This window comes from Dermacentor albipictus, chromosome 1, assembly GCF_038994185.2.
Source record: "Dermacentor albipictus isolate Rhodes 1998 colony chromosome 1, USDA_Dalb.pri_finalv2, whole genome shotgun sequence".
Classification (NCBI taxonomy): Eukaryota; Metazoa; Arthropoda; class Arachnida; order Ixodida; family Ixodidae; genus Dermacentor; species Dermacentor albipictus.
The window spans coordinates 131,509,545-131,534,403 of record NC_091821.1 but is presented as its reverse complement, the minus strand read 5'-3'; the positions used below and the strand labels follow the sequence as shown (position 1 = coordinate 131,534,403).

Genomic DNA, 24,859 nt, shown 5'->3' with positions numbered 1-24,859 from the left:
ACTTTATAAAATTGCACGTGACACAGGTTCGATGGAGGCTTGTAGAGATCGTTCGCAGCCATTTTTACTAAATAATAAAACGATTCCGCGCCAAGGCCGCCGCGTGGTTCAGCAGTAGAAACGAAAAAAATTGGCTGAAGGCTTAGCTTGGTTAAGCCTGGAAGATTGCGAAAGCAATACCCTTGGCTGCGCCTTGGTTCGGCTGATGGTGTGGACATGGTTGCCCTTTGTTAAACTTATGGCTATACATCATCCGACATAGCGCAAGGCAGCGCGCCGACCACTGCGAGGAGCCGAGCTGTAGCCCCATTTATCCTCCTAGCGTGACGTCACACCAGCGAGCGCCCTCTCTCGGTAGTGCCGCAGCAGCGGCGCGCAAGGCTTCGCCTCCACCATCCATGCCGCGAGCTGGGGCCCCGTCTCTCGGTCTGGCGTGACGTCACACGGTCACGTGAAGCACAGCTGTGTAAGGAGGCGCCACGACCACCGGTGGGCTGAAAGTGCGAGCAGTATTGCTTTCGCAATAAAAACAACTTGCTGCAGTTAGGGAACGATCCCACGTCTTCGCATTACGCGTGCGATGCTACACAAGTAGAAAAATCGCTTCATCGCACTATCGTGCAACTGAATTAAAGACAACAGCGAGTTCACTCAATGTGTTGGCATCTACGTCAGGGACAAAGACAAATCTCTGTATCGAAACGTTGAGTCCGTGGGACGTCCCTCGTTCAACCACTGTTGACCACTTCAAGTGTCCATCTTCCTGTGTACTTCTGTCTTGCGTTCCTTTTGTTTCACACTCGACAGTTCATGGCTATGTTCACCCTGTATCAACGGCTAGGTGCGCCCCGTTTCTCTACAAGGCTTCTGCAAGGTTTCTCTACATGTGCCTGCTTTGCAACTCCAGTTGGCAGGATTTTGAGGTGTGAAATTGGCGTGTTTCGGGCTGGCTCTATGTTACCTGGAAGACCTCGGTACAAGACCCCGACTTTCGAGATCATCGGAGGGCTCGGTGAGTATGCAGAATTGTCAGCCGGAGAAGCCAGGCGCTTACAAAGGCAGAAGGATATGGCATAGGGGGCCATGGTACTTTACCCAATTATGTCACACAGCCCGCCGAGTGAACGAAAGAAGTGCTAACGTCACAGATTCATGAATACTTCACTTCATGAACGTCACAGATATGAATGAATACTTCACTAACGTCGGTGATTTTCAGATTTCCAGCAAGAGGGACCTTAGTACCGAAACTTGTCTTGATTCGGTGCAGAAACACATAAGCTTGATACACTCAATTTCTTTGTTTCGGACAAGTCCACAAGAGGTGGAGAGTTTATTGGGTAAAGTAAAGAACAGCGTCTCACCAGGAATTGATGACCTGTGTGTTGTACCAATTAAATATGCTGCGTCTGTTATATCTCTACCGCTAACGCATATAATTAATCGAATGCTGGAAACTGAAATCTTCCCTTCCGATCTTAAGCTTGCCCGCATATGCCCAATACACAAGTGTGGGGCCCTTAGTGACATATGTAATTACAGGCATATCTCGGTGCTGCCCGTGCTGTCCAAAGTCTTTGAAAATGTTATTAACACGTGCCTCGTGAATTTTATAACTAAGCACCACGTAATAAATGACGCACAGTACGGGTTTTCAGGAAAATAAAACAACAGAGCTAGCGTTATTACGTGTTAAAGATAAAATAATGGACGACATTGAAAATAAGCTTTATACCGTTGGTCTCTTCATTGATCTTGTGAAAGCATTTGATTGTGTTAACCATGAGTTTTATTAGTTAAACTTCATGATTACGGCATTCGTGGCGTTGCCTTAGATCTTGTAAAAATGATCTTTCCCACAGAAAACAGTGTATAAAAAATGATGATTACAGTAAAACAAGGAGTACCTCAGGGGTCGATTCTAAGGGCCCGGTTATTTATACTTTACATAAACGATATATTTGATATATCTAACTCCCCAAAGTTACTAATTGACGCAGATGATACCAATATATATTTTTCTGCGCGTACACTTAGTGACCTTCAGAACACGATTAACGACTACCTAATGCCGCTTGATAGTTGGCTTCACGCAAATAAATTAGCGCTGAACACAAAAAAACTAACTACGTCTTGTTCAAACCCACTAGCAAAACATGTGACAGTGAATTCACGCTGACATTCCAGGACACCGTCATAGCACGCGTAAAATGTCAGAAATTTCTAGGTGTGTGGTTTGAAGAAGGCATGTCGTGGAATACACACCTAAACAAACTAACCTCGGAACTAAGCAGAACAGTTGGTTTATTATTCAAATTATCAGTTCTAATTCCTCTGCAGCTGAAGAGAGTGATATATTATGCCCACTTCTACTCCCGTTTATCCTACTGCACACTAGTTTGGGGCAGTACAACGACTACGAATTATAATAAACTGGAGGTATTGCAGAAGAAAGTGCTGACGATTCTCGAGAATTATCATGGGGAACCTAAAGATCTACCAACTAATCCTTTGTTTATTAGACACAATTTGCTCGAAGCGAGTAAATTATATGACTACAAACTCCTGCTGCACATACATAAACATAACCTGTTACATACAGCACACACGTCAGCTCGTTATGCACTGCGTAACGAACGGATAATAACACCACGAACACGTACACATTTTGAAAGGGCTGTCCTTGCTTATCATATACCTGCACTAATAAAGCGTGTGAATTCCCAAATAAATTTCAGCATGAAACTAGAAATTCAAGTCGCAAATAAGACGTTTGTTGTTGTATGAGTGAACCCTTTAACATAAGTGCATATTTATTTTTTCATGTTTCTATGTTTTCATTGTATGTTCGTAGTCGCCATATCTGTATTTGATTTTTTCTTGCATTATATATTATTTTCACTATTTCAAAATACCCTGTGATGTAGAGTCTTTGAAATTGTTCTTCTGTAAATGTATCACTTTGCCTGCTGTCTGTGTGGTCCCCAGGTCCCCTCAATTTGTCTATGACAATTTTTTTTGCCTGGAGGACCCCCAACATTGTGTTGACAATAAACTGAACTGAACTAATAAACAGGCAGTCGTTCCTTTATAAAATATGCGGATGTAACACACGTAAAAAAAAGTGGAATTTTACCACGTCGCACGTTTTACCATGTCCGTTTTATGATGGAACGCACAGCAAGAGTGATCCTTGCGAGGCCGTGCGAATGCATGAAATATATACAGTTATCTACAGGTCAAGTAACATAGAACTGAAAATGTCGCGGTAATCCTATCGCTAGAATGTCACACACTGCCAGGGATATAATTTTGATATGCAGCAAATGTATACACTGAAAACACGATAGATAAGATAGGAAATTTCTATTTTCACTTCAAATGTTTTTAGTGGAGCAACCGACTCTTTCATTCAAGATGTATTTTGCCTGTTGACGCTGAAAGGCAATTTTCACTGATGTTAACAGAACTGGACATGAATTTCGTCTTAACCCGCCGTGGTTGCCCAGTGGCTATGGTGTTAGGCTGCTGAGCACGAGGTCGCGGGATCGAATCCCGGCCACGGCGGCCGCATTTCGGTGGGGGCGAAATGCGAAAACACCCGCGTACTTAGATTCAGATGCACGTTAAAGAACCCCAGGTGGTCGAAATTTCCGGAGTCCGCCACTTGCCTCATAATCAGAAAGTGGTTTCGGCACGTAAAACCCCATAATTTAATTTGAATTTCGCCCTAGGTAAATACTAGCCCTCTAAATAATTTTTGTCACTATTTTCGATGAACAGTTGGTTGCAACTTAACCGCCCAAATAAGTGAGGCCAACAGATCTCATACGCCAAGCCCATTAGTCTTACTTTCTGCAATAAAGTACAGCTGTTCATCGGGCCAGTCAATGTCATTCGGAACATGGCTGTATATAGCAATAGGCTTGATTCTTCGTTTAGGCCTGAAGTGCCCGGTGTCTTGTTCCTCATACGTTCTATGCAGCGTTCTTATCGGCACTTGTATGATTTGCTGCAAGCTCTTGAATCATATCCAGTGACTTGTGCCCATGTCTGTCTTGTTGATCTGTTTCGTAAATTAAGGAAGACGGGAGTATTAGTCACTACAAAAAAGATACGTGATATAACCGACTTTCCATATTACGAATTGTCCGTCTTTCCCAGTTCTTTCGTTTCCTGATTATCGAGATGAGGGAGACATTTTGCCAGCAGTGTTTTGCGCAATCCAAAGGTACAGCGCAAGGCCAAGCTCCTGATATAAACAATGGTACGGGACATGGCGAAATGTAATAACTACTATGCGCACGTGATACCGTCCACGTCACGGTATAAAAGATAGAATCTCAGGTAAATTCAGGAAACCCCAGGCACAGCCTCTAGCGGCTATTAGATATACTTCATAATTACGCCTGCATGCGTAAAACTAATTGTACCAAATGTACCCGCCTGGCCAATTTTTTCACCAGTAATAATTTACTACTGCAGATTGCGCAGCTAGTAAAACAGATTTAGAAATATAAAAATCAAACAATAAAAATGTCATTCTCTGTGTCACATCATTTTCGTATAGCAAGGGGTTCCATATACATGATGACCCAAGTCTGGCGAAGCTCGGAATCTCCTAAGCTCTAGTGAAAACCGTAAATAAGCACTGGGCAATGAATTACGAGCACGCGGTGCTCTTTTATTTGATCCCCTGCAACGTGTCGCACATTGCTCCATGGGCAGCGCTCGCTGCTATAGGCAAGTCTGCGTTTTTGTCCGTGCTAAATTTAGATGGCGGAACTCGAATTCCTTGCCGAAAGACGAACAATTTCACGTCTAAAATTTTAACGTTATTGTATTTGGGCAAGCTCGGAATCAGTCACAGGATCGCATAGTCAAATATACCGGTCGAGCATCGCGCCACAAAGATAGCCATAACATCAGACCTGTATCTGCAAGAAGTAACTTATTCAAATATTCATTCACCCTGCGAACATTCGCACAGTGGAATTCATCACCCCTAACTTCGCCGCTGTAAGAGATCACCGTATGATTTGATACTATTTTACTTCAACTGCATTTAATGTAAACTCTCTCCTACTTCATCCCATTGTCCGCAGCAGTGTGTAAAAAATAGTTATTTCGTTCCACTAGGTTGTTCATGCGTTTGAGAGAAAACGCTTTGCTTTGTTTACTGCGACGCAAAATTTTACAATGAAACATGAGCAAGCGCGTCGCTGGCAAGTTTTGCGCATGCTTTAGGATTTTTTTTTCTCGTCATGAGTTTCATGCATGAACGGAGGAAGCCTAAAAACAGTGAAGAAGAAACTAGGAATTGGCAAGAATCAGATGTCTGCGTTAAGAGACAAAGTCGGCAATATCATTACTAATATGGATGAGATAGTTCAAGTGGCTGAGGAGTTCTATAAAGATTTATACAGTACCAATGGCACCCACGACGATAATGGAAGAGAAACTAGTCTAGAGGAATTCGAAATCCCAAAGGTAACGACGGAAGAAGTAAAGAAAGCCTTGGGAGATATGCAAAGGGGGAAGGCAGCTGGGGAGGATCAGGTAACAGCAGATTTGTTGAAGGATGGTGGACAGATTGTTCTAGAGAAACTGCCCACCCTGTATACCCAATGCCTCATGACCTCGAGCGTACCGGAATCTTGGAAGAACGCTAACATAATCCTAATTCATAAGAAAGGGGACGCCAAAGACTTCAAAAATTATGGACCGATCAGCTTACTGTCCGTTGCCTACAAACTATTTACTAAGGTAATCGCAAATAGAATCGGGAACACCTTAGACTTCTGTCAAGCAAAGAACCAGGCAGGATTCCGTAAAGGCTACTCAAAAATAGATCATATTCACACTATCAATCAAGTGATGGAGAAATGTGCGGAATATAACCAACCCTTACATATAGCGTTCATTGATTACGAGAAAACGTTTGATTCTGTCGAAACCTCAGCAGTCATGGAGGCATTACGGAATCAGGGTGTAGACGAGCCGTATGTAAAAAGACTGAAAGATATCTATAGCGGCTCCACAGCCACCGTAGTCCTCCACAAAGCAAGCAACAAAATCCCAATAACGAAAGGCGTCAGGCAGGGAGATACGATCTCTCCAATGCTATTCACAGCGTGTTTACAGGAGGTATTCAGAGACCTGGATTGGGAAGAATTGGGGATAAAAGTTAATGGAGAATACCTTAGTAACTTGCGATTCGCTGATGATATTGCCTTGCTTAGTAACTCAGGGGACCAATTGCAATGCATGCTCACTGACCTGGAGAGGCAAAGCAGAAGAGTGGGTCTAAAAATTAATCTGCAGAAAACTAAAGTAATGTTTAACAATCTCGGAAAAGAACAGCAATTTACAATAGGCAGCGAGGCACTGGAAGTCGTAAGGGAATACATCTACTTAGGGCAGGTAGTGACGGCGGATCCGGATCATGAGACGGAAATAAACAGAAGAATAAGAATTGGCTGGGGTGCGTTTGGCAGGCATTCTCAGATCACGAACAGCAGGTTGCCATTATCCCTCAAGAGAAAAGTATATAATAGCTGTGTCTTACCAGTACTCACCTACGGGGCAGAAACCTGGAGGCTTACGAAAAGGGTTCTGCTCAAACTGAGGACGACGCAACGAGCTATGGAAAGAAGAATGATAGGTGTAACGTTAAGGGATAAGAAAAGAGCAGATTGGGTGAGGGAACAAACGAGAGTTAATGACATCTTTGTTGAAATCAAGAAAAAGAAATGGGCATGGGCAGGACGTGTAATGAGGAGGGAAGATAACCGATGGTCATTAAGGGTTGCGGACTGGATCCCAAGGGAAGGGAAGCTAGCAGGCAAAAGGAAAGGTATGCGTCGTCAAGCTTACATCAAAGCAGCGGCTTTTTCTAATTATCGCGCAAGAGATAGTACGCAGATTCTCTCTCACTCGTCCGAAGTGTTTTCAGTGCTCCGAGCGTTTACGTGTCGAGCGCAGCAGTTTATGTCAGCGCGTTCCCTCCATGCATTGCACATTACAAACAGGGACGTTTGTGAAAAACTGCATCGGTAATGCAGCTATTCCAACAGAGTAATGGTAGGCGCACCCATGCTGCGATGCGAAAGCGTTTGCAAACAACCGCGTGCAATAAAGCCCAGGGGAACGAGAAAATAATGCGAAGTAAGAAAGGGCGTGCATACGGCGCACGGCACAAGAGGCAGAACGTTCGAAGGCATTCGACCGAAGCGAGACGCCATGTGCAAGAAGACCAGCCGCCATCAGAGGCCGCACGGAAGACGCCATGCGCGACACCGAACGCGGGCAGCGTTTACGCGACAGGCAGATCAGAGTTGAAGCGGCGCCGTCTTACTCAAAGACGCCTCGTATAGGCGGGCATCATAATTTTCTCCCAGAAACCCGCTAATAACTGGAATATTGACAGCACGGCATTTAGACAGTCCTCTCGGTATTTGTTAGGTTCTGAGTCAACGTTGCTCACGCTAACTCTTGTTTGAAGCTCACTTTGTGCGTCCGCGTTATGGCAACAGTTAAAAAGACACGGAGTCCGAGCCGAAGACTTGGGCACGCACCCAAAAAACGCAACGACGGCGAATCTACTACCGGCACAAATATTCCATGCGCAGTCGAAAGGCGGCCTCCAGCCAACATATATTGTCTCAGATCGTGGCGCAATATATACGGGAGATGAACATGGAGGCCTGCCACTGCGCTGTTTGTTCTCTGCCAGCATGATGGCCTTCGCTAAACTCTGGCGTTTTAATTTTACGGCGCTAGGCAGTTCATAGCTTCGCATACGTGCACCCCGCTAACATAACGGCCACTTGTAGTATCACGCTCCATGCGTCGGAAACGAAACTAGAATGAGGAAAAATTTTTTCGAGTTTGTGTCGGTTCGAACCAAGAGCGCCACGGCTGTAAAGGGGCTCTGCCACTACTCCACAACCGTGTATTCTTTCTCTCGTTCATGGTATTTGTTACAGTCCGCAAAGTAACATTAACAAGTGTCATCACGTGATACACTATTGGCACTCCTAATGACAGGCGCAATGAAGCAATGATACTATCACCAGCAGGGTGTCGAACCGAAATCGTTTAGGGTTTGCTTCGGGTTCGGGTTCACGCATTTCGGTTCGGTTCAGGTTCTGCTCCGGAGCCAGAACATTAACCATTGTCACTGGTTTGTAGTTTCGTGAACACGTTCGTTCGGGTTCAAACGGGTTCGAAGAAATAAAACAGATTTGCGTCCCTCTATAGTTGAAAAACGCGCGATGCTTTTGAAGAAACATGCTTCTGAAGTTCCCTTAATCTGCTGTGTAAAACTACTGCAGACCATTTCCTTCTCGTGGGCATGAATTTGAAAAAGAAGTTATCACAAGAATGATGCACCCTGCGTACTTGTATCTTCAGTTCGGAATTTGCAAGTTCAGTGGGCTTCGTGGTACCGTGTGTTTTCATGCGATGCTTTTCGCGTTACGGCTCTACCGAATTCTCTTCTTTATTGAATTCTTGAATTTGCTTGTGATCGTCACTCGCACTGCAGATAATGAAGTGAAAAACTCAATCTACTGTTAACTACCTATGTATTTTGTGTTCATATTATTTTAATTAAAGGCGACACCTAGTTCTATGGAAACATGTAATGCCATATTACAGCGCTGTGGTGGGCTAGTTGGTGAATGTTCATAGCTAAAACCCGAGGACAAAAGCACAACAGCATGAGAGAGGCGGGTGGACATGGACGCGACACCCGACTAGGTGCATTCCGTATCAGTTGTGCGGAATGCACCTGTGGTAGGATTGTGCGTGTTTGGATGTGGGAGTTTAGAAGGGAACTGAGAGGTCAGAAATCTTGGCCATCATACGGGTGATGCATATGATATCAAAGGCAGATGTCAACTTGGTATATAGAGCAACGCACTTTGAAACACTTTTGAAATCAAGAGATACGAGTAAAGCGTGTAGATTTTTATCTTTAATTTCGGCGAGTGTTTTCCAGAGCGCGTATAATGCGCGGATCGCATGTTTTCCATGTGTGAAAACAAATTGTTTAGGATGGCGTGTAAGTATTATAGACGGACATTTGGAAAGTCGTTCTACAATTTTGCCTGGTTTAATTAATTGCAAGGTCAAGGCCAGTATGATAAGACTCAATAGGGTGGTCGGTTAGGTTTTCCAATAAAGAACATGAGATCTTTTCGCCATGAAATAAGGAAGTGAATTACTTTTAAACAAGAATTAAGTATGAAAAGGAAATATGTCGGGTACATCTGAAAAAAAAAAAAACTTCAATACGGGAAGAGTGAGCCGGTCTTACCCCTGAGAAGAATGCGTGTTGCCTAAAGTTATTGCTTGTTTGATTTATCCAACGGTGATAAGCACATCGTTAGTCGGATTGTGTAAGTTGTAGCTATTAATTGCCGGAGCCGAGTGTGATAATCATCGTCAGCGGATGGCCCATCTGTACGAATTCGTTTTGTTAACAACTCATCGTAGTGTAAAATTGTTGTAAACGACTTTATCGAGCCAAAGAACAAACCGTGCTGCTCATCTTCTGCCCTTAGCCGGTGTTGTCAAGGCTCATTAAATACTGGAGCTGTGCTTCTTGGATGAAGTCCAAGAGGCTGTCCAGTATTTTATTTCGCTCTGGCGGCCATACCGTGAGATGTAAGACACCAGTTCTGAAATCACCGCCCAGAGGTGGAAGCGGTGCAAGTTTCTGCGTGGCGTACTCTTTTCCGAGTGAGATTTGGAATGGAAGGCCTTATATTTTTGCTTTGTCAGTGATTTGCAAATCCGCTTCGAGGCTGATATATTAACAAGATCGACGTGTATTTTATAAGTAGCAGAAGCGTTGTATTATTGAGATTTGCAGAAGTGTCCGAGTTGAGGTTGTTTTTCAAAAACGCCTACGCATTGCCCAGATGCGTTTGCGTTCAGTAGTCAAACTTGGCATCCACCAGAAATTGCTCCCGCCTGGTAGTGGAACAATTGGTCGTAAATGAGCTTTACGCGAGCGTTTGAAAGTAATATGAAATTGTTAATGGCAAGTTCAAGAGCTTCTTTTGAGTGAATGGGAGTTAATACTTGTTGAACAGATCGGAAGCAATGAGAATTAGACTGATTACAGAACTTTTTGTGTTCCCAAGATTGTAAGGTGTTTTAGTTGATGATTGTTCTGACAGAAAAAGGAGAATTAAATATTTTGATGGTGAGAATTTCGCAATCACTAACGAACCATTCGTAGCCGTAGGAGACGAGATCAAGACATGCTAACGGTGCCATTAGTTCAGCTGTTCGCACACTGCGATTGAAACGTTGGTTGGCGTGGTTATTGAGTACTGCGAGATAACTGGCGGAAGCGAATTGGGATAACTGCGCGCCGCGCGTGCCTGCGCCAACTGGACCCCAAAGTGAGTGCTTCGCGTTGAACTTACAGGCGGTGTTTACCGATCAGTGAATGATGTGAGCGATGCAAACTTGAACTTCGTCGAGCGGTGCTTCGAGTGGAGCATCAGGCAGCGCATAAACTGCGATGACGGCGAATGCAAAACAGGGAGTCGCAGAGTTTGCCGCTACTGCAAATCTTTGTGTGTGAAAGATAAGTGTGCCGTACGCATTAGCGGCCGCTAATATGTCTAGACAGTACACACGGACTTCGTTGAGTCAGCCATTTAGATCACGGTGGCTAGACATATATATTTCTGTTCTCGACGTAACACTCCGAGCGCTGCGTAAATTGACGCAAGGAGTCGTTGTCGACCCTAGTCAGCGCAAATGCCTGCAGAGTTTCATCCAAAGCGACCCTGGGCATAGCCTGTGGTCGAACTGGGTCGGAATGGCTCCTGCAAAAAACTACGGTTCGGGTACAATTCCAAGGCGGTGAAAAAATCATCGGTCCGGTTCCGGCTCGGCTGAAAATAATAACGGTTCAGCTCCGGTTTTCGGTTCAGTCCTTGTGGGTTTGACACCCTAATCACGAGATATGCTACTAGCAAATTTCACAGTGCCAGAAAATATAACACAAACTCAAGAGCCACCACAAAACAGGCCGTTCATGTCTGCAGGGCGTTCTTAAGAATTATACTTTTTCACTAGAAAGTTGTCAAAGATAAGCAACTAAAAAAAAGCGGGGGTGAAACTCACATTCATCATAAATATATTATGTGGGGTGCAATTCCAGCGAAATGCATTCCTGTGGAAACGATCGTTTCTGCTTTGTAGTCCAGCGTGCGCGTTTTTCACAACCTGCGCATTTTCATAGGAAAAAACATCAACCGGTACACCATGAAAGTTGGCAAGAGGTATCGCGCAGTGTCGCGATTGATATTTTTCACCTTCTTTTTATCGTTCATTATACATCGGTATTCTAGGTCACGATGTACTAAAGCGAGTTCGGAAAGTGTATGTTTCTCGTAACTCAAGAACATTCCTTTACAAACTCCATTATAAACTCTTGTGGTGAAAGTGCGGTTGCAAAGGGTAAGTTATTTTCATTTGTTCTGTGAATTCCGTGTATGTGATGCACTGGATACAATTGAACATTGTTTGATTAGCTGCAGACATGTCACCCTGCGTTGGAATATTTTTCTGTGAACCCTGAAAAATGCCTAACGCAAACCGATATCGGAGGCAATTTCTTTGTAAACCAAGGTTTACTACGTCGCGCTCAATTGAGGGGCTTCTTAGGTAATACCCGTAGAGGGCAGACGCTATTCTTGTAACCAAGAATAACAAGTATGCCTTCTTTCAAGCCTAGGTTACCGGACACACACCTCAAACCGTCGAACCGCTTCACTGAGGACGACTAGGTGGAAACTCTTCGAATGGCTGTAGGGAACCGTGCTTGTACCTGGCGACAGTGACAGTGAAATTACAGTGACAGGGGCTGCAGCGAAGCAGAGCGAGCAGCCAAAAGGGGTGCTCAAATGGAGCACCCCTTATGTTTGATGGTCTGCAAGTAAATTTCGCAGTAAGCAGTTTTATCCTAGTTTCAGGCAAAGATTGACACTTTGTGCTTGCAAAATGACACTGGCATTGACACTTTGTGCTTACTGCGATTGGAATTACTTAGCGCGGTCATTGACTTGGGGCTGCGGAGTCGGTCTTCTTTTTTTTTTTCACGAGTTTGAGCTCGCGCTTGAGCTCGAGTTCCTGTGTTATATAAACTTAAACACAAGCTTCCCGCAAATATTGCGGGCTTACGGCGCTCTTGGCCACACCAAAGTATGTCTGTTGCGAATTTCCGTCGCATTAATCAGGAACCACCGCAGCAATGGACAGTCTTTAGTCACTCCAAGGCATACAGGACAGTCTTTAGTGACTTCAGTGCATACAAAGCCCTATGCACCACGGACCCAGTGAACAACTGGCCTCAGAAATTCGACAGATATATTATCGCAGCCATGACGAGGGAGGGAGCACAACATAATATTTCAAAGGCTTCCAGGACATTGCAACATCAGCGGGAATGACCACGCCAACGAAGCCGCCCAATCTGCACATGAAAGTGGTCAATGTGTCTTGATTCCGTTTTTGCGAACAGACGCTGCGGCTAGGCTGTATTGATGCCCCGTGAATTTACTTTGTCCCAGTAGGACTAGAACGTTTTCACCATTTGTCGCTTGCGTTCGTGGTCTCCGGCTATACGGATGCATCTACAGCCTGGGTTACCACGACGTGAAGAGACCATGCTGTGCCGTCTGTGGCTAGGCGTTGCATTTACGAACTCATATGCTTTCCTTATCGAAATGGCCAACAGCCGCACGTGCGACACATGCATCAGAGATGAGACGCGCGCACACATTATCTGTGTCTGTCCGCGATATAGTGCCCAGAGACAAGTGATATGTGGATAGTGCAGCACCAATTGGACAATCGTACCCTACCCGAACTAAAAGCTTTAGGTAAGTGCTCCCAAAGAATATCCGCATAGAATACCTTACTCGCGTTACTGAGGTTCCTGCGGTCATATAGGCTTTAAGAACAGCGCCCCTTATGCTGCCCTATAGTGTACGGGTTTATTTGTGCACGCGTCTTTCTCTCTCTATCTTTGTCCCCCTTCCACTCTCTTTTTTGCTTTTTATCCCTTCTCCTTCTGCTTATCATACGTCTTCCCCCCCGTGAAGGGTAGCCAACGGGAACTACCTCTGGTTAACCTCCCTGCCTTTCTATGCATCCTTTCTCTCTTTCCATACGATACGGACGGGCATTTTTGAGCCAGCATCGTTCACCTTCATTCAGAGACAGATGGCATGACTTGGGACAATCAGAACAGTCCTGTTGCCTCGGCAGCAGTACATGATTGCTTACGTTGTGACCATATCAAGCCGGGACCGTTGCTAGATTAGCGGTAGTATCAGTCGGTGGGCGTTTTCACTTGCAACTCAGCTGGTTCCTATACCTACGTTTGGCAATGATGAATTAATTTTGTCGTTCGCTATCACATTTTTTTCTGGCAATGTGCGTCCTTACATCCGTCGTTCGCACGCACGCACGCACATGCGCGCACACACAGCTATATATCTATCTAGCCAGCTAGAAGAGAGCGCGAGAAAGAATTTCACAAGTTCAGGCGTTGGCACGCGCTGTGTTTTCCCTATTTACATCGAGCAGCAGGTGCATGCGAGGAACGTTCTAGCTGGCATACATAACTTTGCAGAGACTCGGATGCGCGCCGAATTCGTGGCTTTCTGAATAGCCCCCTTGTTATTAGTTTGTCACGCAGGAGCACTAGCTCCTTTTCCTCGGAGAAATATGTGTAATCGTTTTAAAAAATTGCACGTCCGTGGAGGCAGCAGTCAGGTATAACAAATTATGCGTAGACTGAAACCAAGTCGAGCTAATGTCCAGGCTCTGTGAAGTGCCATACGTTATTTGACTTGTATCTAGTTCGGCATGATGAATTCCTGAGGAAGGAGAACTTATTAGAGGAAATACAGAGAGGTCGACCTGGGCTAGTGTGTTCTGGCCTGCTACTCTGCACATAGGATGGAGGAAAGAGGACAATGATAAAGGTCGATGATGATGAGAGAAAGAAGGAATGCATATGTACAGTCGGCGTGCAGAGGTCTTGATGACCACAGATGCCGCGGAATTTTTTTTTTCTTTGCAGCCTAGCCATGCAGGATGTAATAAATTAGTGTAGCCTACCGACCTGTTGGACCTATCTAATGCATTAAGACAATTCCGCGTAGCACGGTTGGGCTAGAAGAAATTTATTTTTCTTTACTAATGCTGTGGTTCCTAGACTTGCTCTCGGCTATGCAATAACCGTGTAACCCACTGCTATGTTTAGTCTCGTGTCTAGTCTGCTACTCTGCAAATAGTGAATTCCTGCGCTGCTTTGTTAGTGACTCGTTCAGTAACTATATACTTACTAGACTGCCTATGCTTAAGACGATTCACTCAGGCTTCACACCAAGATTATTTTTTGAATTTTCGTTTTTCACAGGTCATCAAAGAAGCGCTTCCAGCACCAGATCTACAATGAAAATTACGACGCTACACATTTTCTTGCTTACTCAGTGAAGGCATCCGTTTGCAAGGATATCAGATGTTTTGTAGAAAAAGCAAGATGTCAGGAAACTGTTTCTAAATTTATTTCGCGTTTTTCACCATGTCATTTGTCAAGGAACGTGCGATGATTTCGATCACAAACCGATACTCTTTTAAGCCTTGAATTACCCAGTGCAGCGATCCACTGGCCTGTGTACTTGCGTTGCAATGACTTGTGTATTACACGCTCACTCGTCATGCGATCACAAACATTTAGTTAGGGCTGTAAAATGACGATTAAGTAAGCTCTGGCCGCGACTGTTGGTCGTTGACCATGCAGTGGACCTAACTACAAGGAAGGCTCTCGCTGAAGCGCTGATCAGCACTGAGGTTTAGAGTGCTCTTCATCTTGCAAATAATCTCATCATTTCGCTGATAAGTCTCGCTCGATCGCCTTCACACTCGAGACAATCGCCGCAGTGATAGCCATTCGCAGGCAGTACTTGGGTAACAAGCGTTTTGGTGAATGCGGGCTCTGGTTTGTTCTAATGATCTCATGACACCCTTACCGTCATCCTGGGCTGTTATTTGTGAGTGCGTGCGTGCGTGCGTGTATTTACGAAATGCGTCATTGGGCGAAGACGATTTGTTTTATTGTTTCGATTAAGCGTAGATCCTATGAGGAATATTTTTATTCCGCACACTTATAATACGTACCTTTATTGTGTACCAAGTGACTGCACATTGAACGCGATAGTTTTCTAGTACGGGTATGGACAGCAAGCCTGCATGACAGCAGGTGCCACCGTTGCTTCTCTGTCCAGGTGAACGCGACAGTTGAAGCGGCCCCCCGTCGCTTTAACGAGCGCCGCTTACTCTTCCAGAGCCTCGCCCTGGGTGCCTCGGCGCTGCATCTGATTCAGGCCACCCGGTACCTGCTCAAACATAGGCCCGGAGGAGACGGCGCTGAGGCAGCTGATGAGGTCACTTGCGGTTTCGTGGTCGAGACGCGCATCGCCAAATTCAAGTCGAGGTACGTACCCTCAACGCCCCTGTTCTTTTTCATGCATTTCAGCGCTTTCGATTGCGATCGTGATTGACGGGATGTGCACTCGTGAGTCGTTGAAGATAGCAACTGTGGTTGGCAAGTGGCGGTGCATGTGCTGCACCGGGCCAGGCAACGTTGTAACGCAACGCCCCTGGAAACTCGGCGTAATGACGTCACCCAAGCGCACTGACTGCTCATAATTTCGTGGGCTGGCACGCAAGCAGCGACACTTAATTAACGCGCGTTAATTCTTTTCAAACTTAGTGGGGATGTTTTAAAATGAATTACATTATGGTGTGATATGTCACCAACCACAGTCATGGCTGTGATAAGGGCGGGAGGAGGGGGTGGCTGGTATGGAATTGTCGACTTATTAGCATGTCTCGGTGACTACGAGCTTCAGCGTTTTGGTAATTTGTTCTATGCTTCACAATAATGTGGTATGCCGGAATGGAAGGCATGCCTGCTTTTACCTTTGCGACTGCGATTGAGACTGCTTTGCACAGCGCAGACGGCGCTCTGACGCAGAGGTGCACGGGGTGCAGCATAGACACATGTGTTGCAATAATTGGGTTCCTGATTAGCTGATCATGCCAGCTGTAACTTCAAGTATAGCGCTACATTATCATAGAAGAAGGATACAGGAGGTGTTCGGTCCAGTCCAGTCTACGTGCAATGGCGAGAGAAGTGGCGCTCGTAACGTGAAGCGGCTGCTCCGATGAAATCTGTGTTTCGTGGCGCTTTGAATTCATTCTGTGACTTTGACGGTGCAGAGAATGATACACCTACGCTAACAAGGAAGCATTAGTGGAGGACTCCGGATCAGCTTCGATCACCTGTATTTTTTAACGTGAGCAGTCGCAGCACACGATCCTTCTCGCATTCCGCGGCTCCGCCCGCATCGGCAAATGACGGGCAATTTAACCCGCAACCATTACTCAGTGGCATAACTCGGCAGCGGTAGGATCTACCGGGAGAATGCGGCAGGTCCAACGCACTTGTTGAAATCTACGCTAAGAGAAGTTTTATTGAATCGTTTCAATGAAAGGCTATGCAAAGAGACACGTGGTGTGTGCAGTTGTAGTTTATTTCGAAGTTACGTAATTGTTTGCGCGGTCTCACGGTATGTGACGTAGATGCAACGATGGCTTGCAGTCTAATGCGATGTTTTGCGAGTGTTGAATGAATCATTATGAGTAGAGGTGAATGAACAGAGGAGTATCAAACATAACGGTGCACGTTTAACACTTCAACACCTTTGACAAAAACGTGATCGATCAATCACCCTCACGACGCGACTCACGCGGCTGCAGAAACCTCCGGCTACCGCGCCAATCCGGTGAGCAGCTTCAAGCTTTCCCTCTCCACGCCTCAGCTATGTGGGAGACCCCTCATTGCGTATAGACTCGGCGAGACACCGACGCCACACCAGCAAAATGCGGCAATGAAGCTAAGCCTACAGGCTACACTTGAGCGACTGTAATGCGGTAGCATTATCAGGATTACACTTACCGCAGGATGGGTTCACGTTACAAACCACATTAAAACCCTTGCGAGCCTCTAGGATCGGCCTAGTTTAATTCAGTCTCCAGGATTAGCCCAGTTTTGGTTACACCAAACCGGAATAGACCCACTTTGCTTGTAAGAAACCAACAGGAATAACTTTTTTATGCTCTTGTTTTGCTTAACCTGCGAGACGGAGCGGCCAGCGCCAATAATGGTGCCAACCTCTCCTTCCATTTTATAGTACTCGAGAGAAAAAAAAAAGCATTGCTTAAAATATAAGCAAAAAAGAAAATAGAAAGGCCCAAACAAGAAACGGTGAGAGAGTGTAGGTTTTGGGAATACATTGGCCAATTCCTCTAATATAGGTCAAAAGCGTGGCAGTTTGGGCGAGTTAACATGTCATGACTTTTTTAGGCTTGTAGCGCAGCTCAGAAAGAGCAAAAAAGGAAGGAGGTAGGGGTAATGAAAGGGAACGGAAAACAGAGTGAGCGCTAATATAGGAAGCAACCGCTATGGAAACTTATTCCAGAATCAGCAGCCATTATAAGCAATCCTAACTTTTGTTGCACGTGCCAGGCACGTCATTCAGAGAGGCGACGACGCACCAGCGCTCGGGTGTCCTTATCTTTCTGTCTGTTCGAATGTCCCTCAATGGCAAAATAAATAAACAAGAAAGAAAAAGAAAGGGTGAATTGATTTCGAGGGGGAGCCATGCCATGTCTACCTTCGATCACGAGGAAGACGGCGCGCGTTCTCATGAGTAATTGGGTCAGTATCGCGTAAAGATTGACTCGCCATCCCGGCCCTGCGAAGCTGTTCTAAACCACCACTGCAACTGCTGAGGGGTGGGGGGCGGGGGGGGGGGGGGGCGAGGTATGCAATGATTTGCTGTTGAAGTCCTCCTCCAGCGCTTTATTCAGCCACAGGAGAATGTGGACGTGCGGACTTCCCCTGTGCTGGAATTACGCGGCACCGCGACCAGCGGCAGCGTGCCGCTGGTCAGCTGATAGGGTGGTTTTTTTATATGTGAAAGGCTAGTGACGTCACTATTCACGTCGGAAGCTCCCGTCGCCACGGCAGCTCGTGCAACAGTAATCTTTACCGGCAGGCCTATGCGGGGAGCACTACGCGTTTCGCATTGTTAGCTGTAGCGCCTTTTCATTAATTACATGGTTTGGATGCTTGTTTTGGGCTTGCTCTTTATTGAAATGAATGCTGCGCTGTTCGTTGTATGCGTGATACCAAAGAATATACGCACTTTTCGCTCCAATCGCTGCAGGTGCTTTCTCCGTGAGGACGACGCCGCGTAACATCCCGATCAACTAGAGGCTAACCGTTTCGCGGTAAAAAAATGCAAAACATAGTCAATCGGAAGCGTTGTTTGTGGAAGGTGGAAATAGTAGAGCGTGAAACAAACAATATGCGCTATCCATTAGTACAGAATAAAGCTGTTCTTCATTTTGTTTCAAGTTTAGTGCTTTATTCACGCGCGTGCATGCACGTACGCAATAATTTTTCTACAGTGTTCATACGCACGGAAGTTAAAACTGCATAATGGCGCATATTTCTATGTACACTGTAGTTTTCGTTAATTTAATTAAGGAAGTAATAACTCAACCGCTCCTCCCTAAACGATTTCATTTTGGTTGGTAACAACTTTATTTGTAGTCTTGCAGAGCTTTCGCCGACGGGGCCGTAGGCCTCCCAGGTGGGGGCGTCGAGGTGTGGCCTCGGCGCCGCCGCCTCGCGGGCCTGCGGGATGGCCCAGAGTTGATTTCGTTCGTTTATTACTTCTTGTTGTTTCTCATTTTTTCAATTTTCCCATAAAATGTTCGAATGCTTCTCGACTGTTTACTTCTGCATTGCTTTTATGCAGAATACCAACTTATTTTTTTTGTGTGTGTGTATAAAGCAGTAAAGACTGCGATTATACTTCCGCTGAAAAAAAAAATTACCTAGAAACTCTTGGAATCTTTGTAGCTTTCTTTCTGTGTGTTTTTTCGTTATTGATGCTACGGAAAGAGTAAATAGAGAGCTGTAGGTTTTGCGCACCTAAAGTTAAGGACCGACAACCTCCAAACGTACAAAAGAAAGCAAAACGATATATGCAAGAGAACGCAAGCAGGGCGTGGGGCTTTGGTTTACACAAGGACACTTGGGTGAGCTATTTCTAAAACTTCCTAATAACACGCTCGCGAAACCAGCCGGTAGCCGGCTCCATTGACTGCTCTCTGTCGTATTTCCTGCACCTTGAGGCAGGCTTTCCTTGTTTTTTTCTTAGGCGCGGCACGCTTTGTGTATGTATGTATGTATGTATGTATGTATGTATGTATGTATGTATGTATGTATGTATGTATGTATGTATGTATGTATGTATGTATGTATGTATGTATGTATGTATGTATGTATGTATGTGTATATATATATATATATATATATATATATATATATATATATATATATATATATATATATATATATATACGTGTGTGTATATATCTATATATGTGTATATATATATATATATATATATATATATATATATATATATATATATATATATATATATATATATACACACGCACACACAGGGTGTTTCAGCGAGCACTTTCCAATTTGTTTAAAGATTGCCTGTGGCAGATAGCTCAACTCTATTTTATGAGCTGGTCTACTCGAAGCGGCGGACACTACTTGTACAAAATATTGATATGAAAAATCAACTGATTAGCAAGAATTAGCTGATTAACTTTTTACCTGAATATATTATGACCCATATTGCAATTTGCGAATTCTAGCAGTGGACTTCGCAAGGAGGATCCACTTGGAACGAATTCTCAGGACGACGCCAGTTTCGAGATATACATTCCCGAACTTTACGGAGAAATGAATTTGTGTACCAGTTACTTGTGTGCTTCAGTGCACGAAACGACGTTTTGTTAACGAATTAACTGAAACACCAATGCATTTCTCAGTAAAGTTCGGGAATTTATATCTCGAAATTTGTGTCAACTTGAAAATTCGTTCCAAGTGGATCCGCATTGCGATCACCACGGCTAGAATTTGTAAATTGCAATATAGGGCATAATGCAATTAGTTCAAAACTAAATTCGTGAATTTTTATTAGTTAGTCGATTTTGCATCTCAATTTCTTGCGAAACAATTCTCCGCTGCTGCGAGTAGACCAGCTCGTCAAATAGAATTGTGATATCTGCCACAGGCAACTTTGAGAGATTTTTGAGTGTTCGCTGAAACACCTTGTATATACATATACACAATACAAACCGTACAGCGTGTGTGTGTGTATATATATATATATATATATATATATATATATATATATATATATATATATATATATATATATATATATATATTGCTCGTTTTTTGCGGCATTCCTGCCTGTCCTCGAGTTACGCTGCTTGTGCAGTAATGAAACCTGGTTCTAAAAGGAAATAAGCAGTGCCGTTTTCCGTACGGTCTCGCGTTTACGAACGATGAGTGCGTAAACGAAAGGGATCAGAGGACACGCGAAGGCGCTGTTCTTCGCCGCTACTTGTGGACGCTTGCATGCCGTACCATAATGACCTAATGACAACTGAACAACGTTTTGATAGAATATCGCAGTGAATATATATATATATATATATATATATATATATATATATATATATATATATATATATATATATATATATATAATAAGTATCTCGCAGTGAATATCGCAGTGTAACAACTGCAATTCTTCTTTTGCCCACGTTACTTCCGGTGTCCCCCAGGGCAGCGTGTTAGGTCCTTTACTTTTCTTAATATATATTAACGATCTTCCTTCTTGCGTAACGTCCCGGGTTCGTCTCTTTGCCGATGATGTTGTAGTTTACCACACAATTTCCTCTGATAGCGATCGTCAATACTTGCAATCTGACCTTAATGCAATTACCATATGATGTTCCAAATGGCTAATGTCGCTTAATATCTCTAAAACCAAGTTAATGACATTTAACGGCCGAAAGTCTCGAATTGAAAACACTTACTTCATTAATAACATCACGATTGAGTCTTCCACTTCCTACAAATATCTTGACCTTCATTTCCAGTCTGACCTAACGTGGCATCACCATATAAATTTAACCCTGGCATCTGCTAACCGTACTCTTGGAATGCTTAAACGAACCCTCAAGCAAGCGCCACCACTCGTACGAAAACAGGCATATATCACAATCATTCGTCCGAAAATTTAATATGCTGCGGCAATTTGGGATTCCCATCAGGTATATCTAGCCTCTAACCTGAAGCCCTGCAGAACCGCGCTGCTCGATTTATTTTTTCAGATTATTCAACATTCACCAGCGTTACATCTTTAAAGAAACGTGCCGGTTTGCAATCCTTGAGCCTTCGTCGAAAACATTCTCGCTTATCACTATTTCATAAAATTTTCCACCATACCTCACTTCGTGATGATTTTTTTCAGTCACCGCCGATTATCTTTCCTCGCCGCGATCAACCTAACAAAGTGAAACGCATTTTGTGTCAGTCATAAACTTCCGCTCAATCCTTCGTACCACGCACTATCATCGATTGGAACGACTTATACATACCTCATACCCTCATACCTCATACATAGCCATGGAAACTGACATAGCCAAATTTAAGGAAACAATTTGCACTACTGTGACGCGCTGTTAAAAATATTGTTTTTTTTACATGTTTTTTGATATTTTTGATGCTGTGTGAGCTGTCGCTCGCTCCTGATGTTTCTATGTACGTTGCTTTTTCTTTCGTTTTTTTTGTTTTTTGGTTTCTTGGTTCAATATGATAACTACACTGCCTTGGAGTGGAAATAAAAGACCCCCCCCCCCCCCCCTATGTAATACCCGCTTCGAGGGCCTTTAGGGGTATTGTAAATAAATAAATAAATAAATAAATAAACAAATAAATAAATAAATAAATAAATAAATAAATAAATATGTGGCCATATGGGTATATGGGAGTACTTAAAAGCACGAGGAAAGGTGAAAAAAAGCCGCGGTGGTGGTTCGGAATCCGACGTCTGCACTAGGAATCATTCTCACGTTCAGCGAAGTGCCACAGCACGAAAGAAACGAAACCCGTAGACACCGACGACAGATTGCCGTAAAACCAATGATTTCAAATCGGTCATACACATACACTCTTTCGTGTTTTTGACTGTGCGTGCAGCTCTCCTCATAGTTCGACGCTTGTTTAGCCATGTTTGTGCTTACTAGCCCCTGCGGCTGGCTGGATTAGAATACGTACTTGTTTTAAGAAACAGAGCAACAACATTGTGAAAAGAAAGGGGAGCAGCGTTTGTTTCACATTATCTACTTCTTTATAGTTCCCCGTCTTCAAAAGTGTCCTCATTAGGCGATTTCATATGCAGTCATTAAGTAGCTTTGGGACCGGGGGAACCAAATGCAAAGATGAACGAGACTGCTGATAGGTGACGGACTTTCCACGACAGCTGTCGGTGCCGGTGTTCTTACCTTGAAGATTATGGTCTTGCTTCGCAGTGCATTTTGATGTATTTGGCTATCTATATGCATACCTGCGTAAACCTGTGCATGTGTACCTACGTAAACCACACAACCGAACAACGAGTTCGGTTGGGGACGTGCGCGTGGGGAGCGAATCTCTTTTCCCGGAGAACTTCTTTCACCAGTAAAAAGAATCACGCTTCGTTTGCAGGAGGCGATCAAAACAAAGTATGAACAAAGCGCCTCTGTCTCTATCCTCCGACAATATGATAGCTGCCAGACGAAGGCCCACGCATTCTCTCATTCGCGACAAACGAGGGCGAGTGTTCCGTGCCAACCAGAAGTGAAGCAGTGGTCCACTGTATATGTGCTGATGCTTCCGCCGAGTATGACAGTAGCGGTATCTGGAGCAATGAAGGTCCTGAAAAGTCCTAATTGAGAGACATTAGATAGAGACTGGGGATAAACTTGCCATTATCATCCCTCATTGTGACCCCTTTTCTTCCCCTCTTCCCCCTCCCTTACGTAGAGTAGCAGGCCAGATGCTCCATTATCCGGCCGACCTCTCTGCATTTTCCAATCATTAAAATACTTCTTCTTCTTGCCATCGTATAGTGTTTCTCGTACTTCGGTCTTTCTTGTGCGGTGTTTTTTACAGAAAAAAAAAGGGGGAAATCACATTGCTATTTGTTGGATCAAATATAATTGTTTAACTTTCCCGCATCTAACTTCGCCTGTCGAAAAGCGATCAGTATGCTTCGCCTCGCCTCACTTTTTTTTTCTTTTTTTGCACGCAGGCCTCCACCCGTCCCACCCGTGCCAGTGCGCATCGACTCATCAGCCCTGCAGACGCGCCGGGACTCTACCGCTGTGGCTTCAGTGGCCGTCCGCAGGGAGTCCACGGTCGTACCCTCACGGAGGGAGTCCAGCGTCGCCTATCCAGAATACCTATAACCTTCCCTCCTTCACCCCCTTCCCTGGAAGTGCCATATTAACGGACTTTGGCATATCCGCGCGCACAAAGCGACCGCCTCAACACGGACTGAGTGGCATACCCCATAGATAGCCACTGCTAGGGTCTCTCGGGTGACCGCGCTTGTTTCTCCGGACGCTGGCAGTCTTATGGTGCTCCAGTACCTTCGGGCACATCACTGGTCCCCCTTTTTTTAAGGCTTCGTTACGAGGGAGCCTTTGTGGGGAAGATAATGGAAAAGTACACAACGCCTTTACGGTATGATTTGGGCTTTCAGAAAGAGGCAAACGCGCACAATACACGTCATATGCTGGCAAAGACATTCCCTGGCAGTAGCTCTGCATTACCAGCAGAAAAGTTACGATGTTAGATTCAAGAATCACGAATTCAGCATGCAGACCAACGCCCATGAAAGTCACCACCTATGTGAAGTCTGCACACCACTAAAATAAGCCTGAATTGAACACCGTTGTGTGCCGCGTGACAATGCAGCCTTCGGCGTTGCCAGAGTATTTGAAAACAGAGTTAAAAAGCTGCAAATAGCATGGTTCTTATGTATTCTTTAAGGAATCAATAAGGTGGACAGGAGGACCAGTTGGTTGAATAGTTTATTAAAAGCTTTGAAGGTTATTGTTGGTACACATGGCCACGGAAGTGGGCACATTTAGTGTGCAACAACTCGTGAACAGGCGTCCTATGGGACCGTCGCCTTCACTGTGCACTGTGTAAGTAATATTTTGGTGTCGAATTTGTTTCTCTTTGCCTTGTTTGCTGATGTTACAAATAAGACAAAAACAACAGCCGACACGGCAACGTTCGGCCACCATGGTATTTCTTTCATGACCTTTTTTCCCCCTTTCTCTGTCCACTACGGCATGCTTTATAATCAGATCGTGGTTTTGGAAAGTGAAACCCAATGAATTTTAATTATCTCTGCTTCTTTTTTTTCTGCCAAATACTTCATGATATTTCGTTATGACTATAGCTGCAAGATTTCCCTGCTTTTTATAATTGGGGTCAACCTTTGTCGATGTGAGATGGGTATGTTGCTCTAATGACTTAAACAGCAAAATGCGACTTTGGGGCAGCGCATGAGTCAGCTGTCTTAATGTGGCGAGCTGAATAAAAAAATGGAGAGTAGTTCCTCATTTATTCATTGGAATCCCCCTTCCTTTTCGAGGCGAAAGCATCAAATGGCCCATTGATCGAAAAGCCGGCGTCTGTAGCAGCGAAAGGGCACCTAAATTCCCATTGGCTGCGACACCACGTCCCGAGCGCGCTTCGGCGGAGCAGAGTGGGCGAAACGGTGTTGTGTGAAGGGAGAGGGCATCGCCGCGA

The 24,859-nt window shown here is 44.6% G+C and overlaps 1 protein-coding gene across 1 annotated transcript in view; it reads left to right on the top strand.

Annotated features, from left to right (window-relative positions):
- Positions 1-24,394, top strand: part of LOC135896142 (uncharacterized) — a 243,137-nt gene extending 218,743 nt beyond the window's left edge. The window contains exons 5-6 of the mRNA XM_070525724.1: positions 15,327-15,535; positions 23,346-24,394. Coding sequence (XP_070381825.1) covers positions 15,327-15,535; positions 23,346-23,502 — 366 coding nt within the window. The 3' untranslated portion in view covers positions 23,503-24,394. The remainder of the gene's footprint in view (positions 1-15,326; positions 15,536-23,345) is intronic.
- The last annotated feature ends 465 nt before the right edge of the window (positions 24,395-24,859 follow it).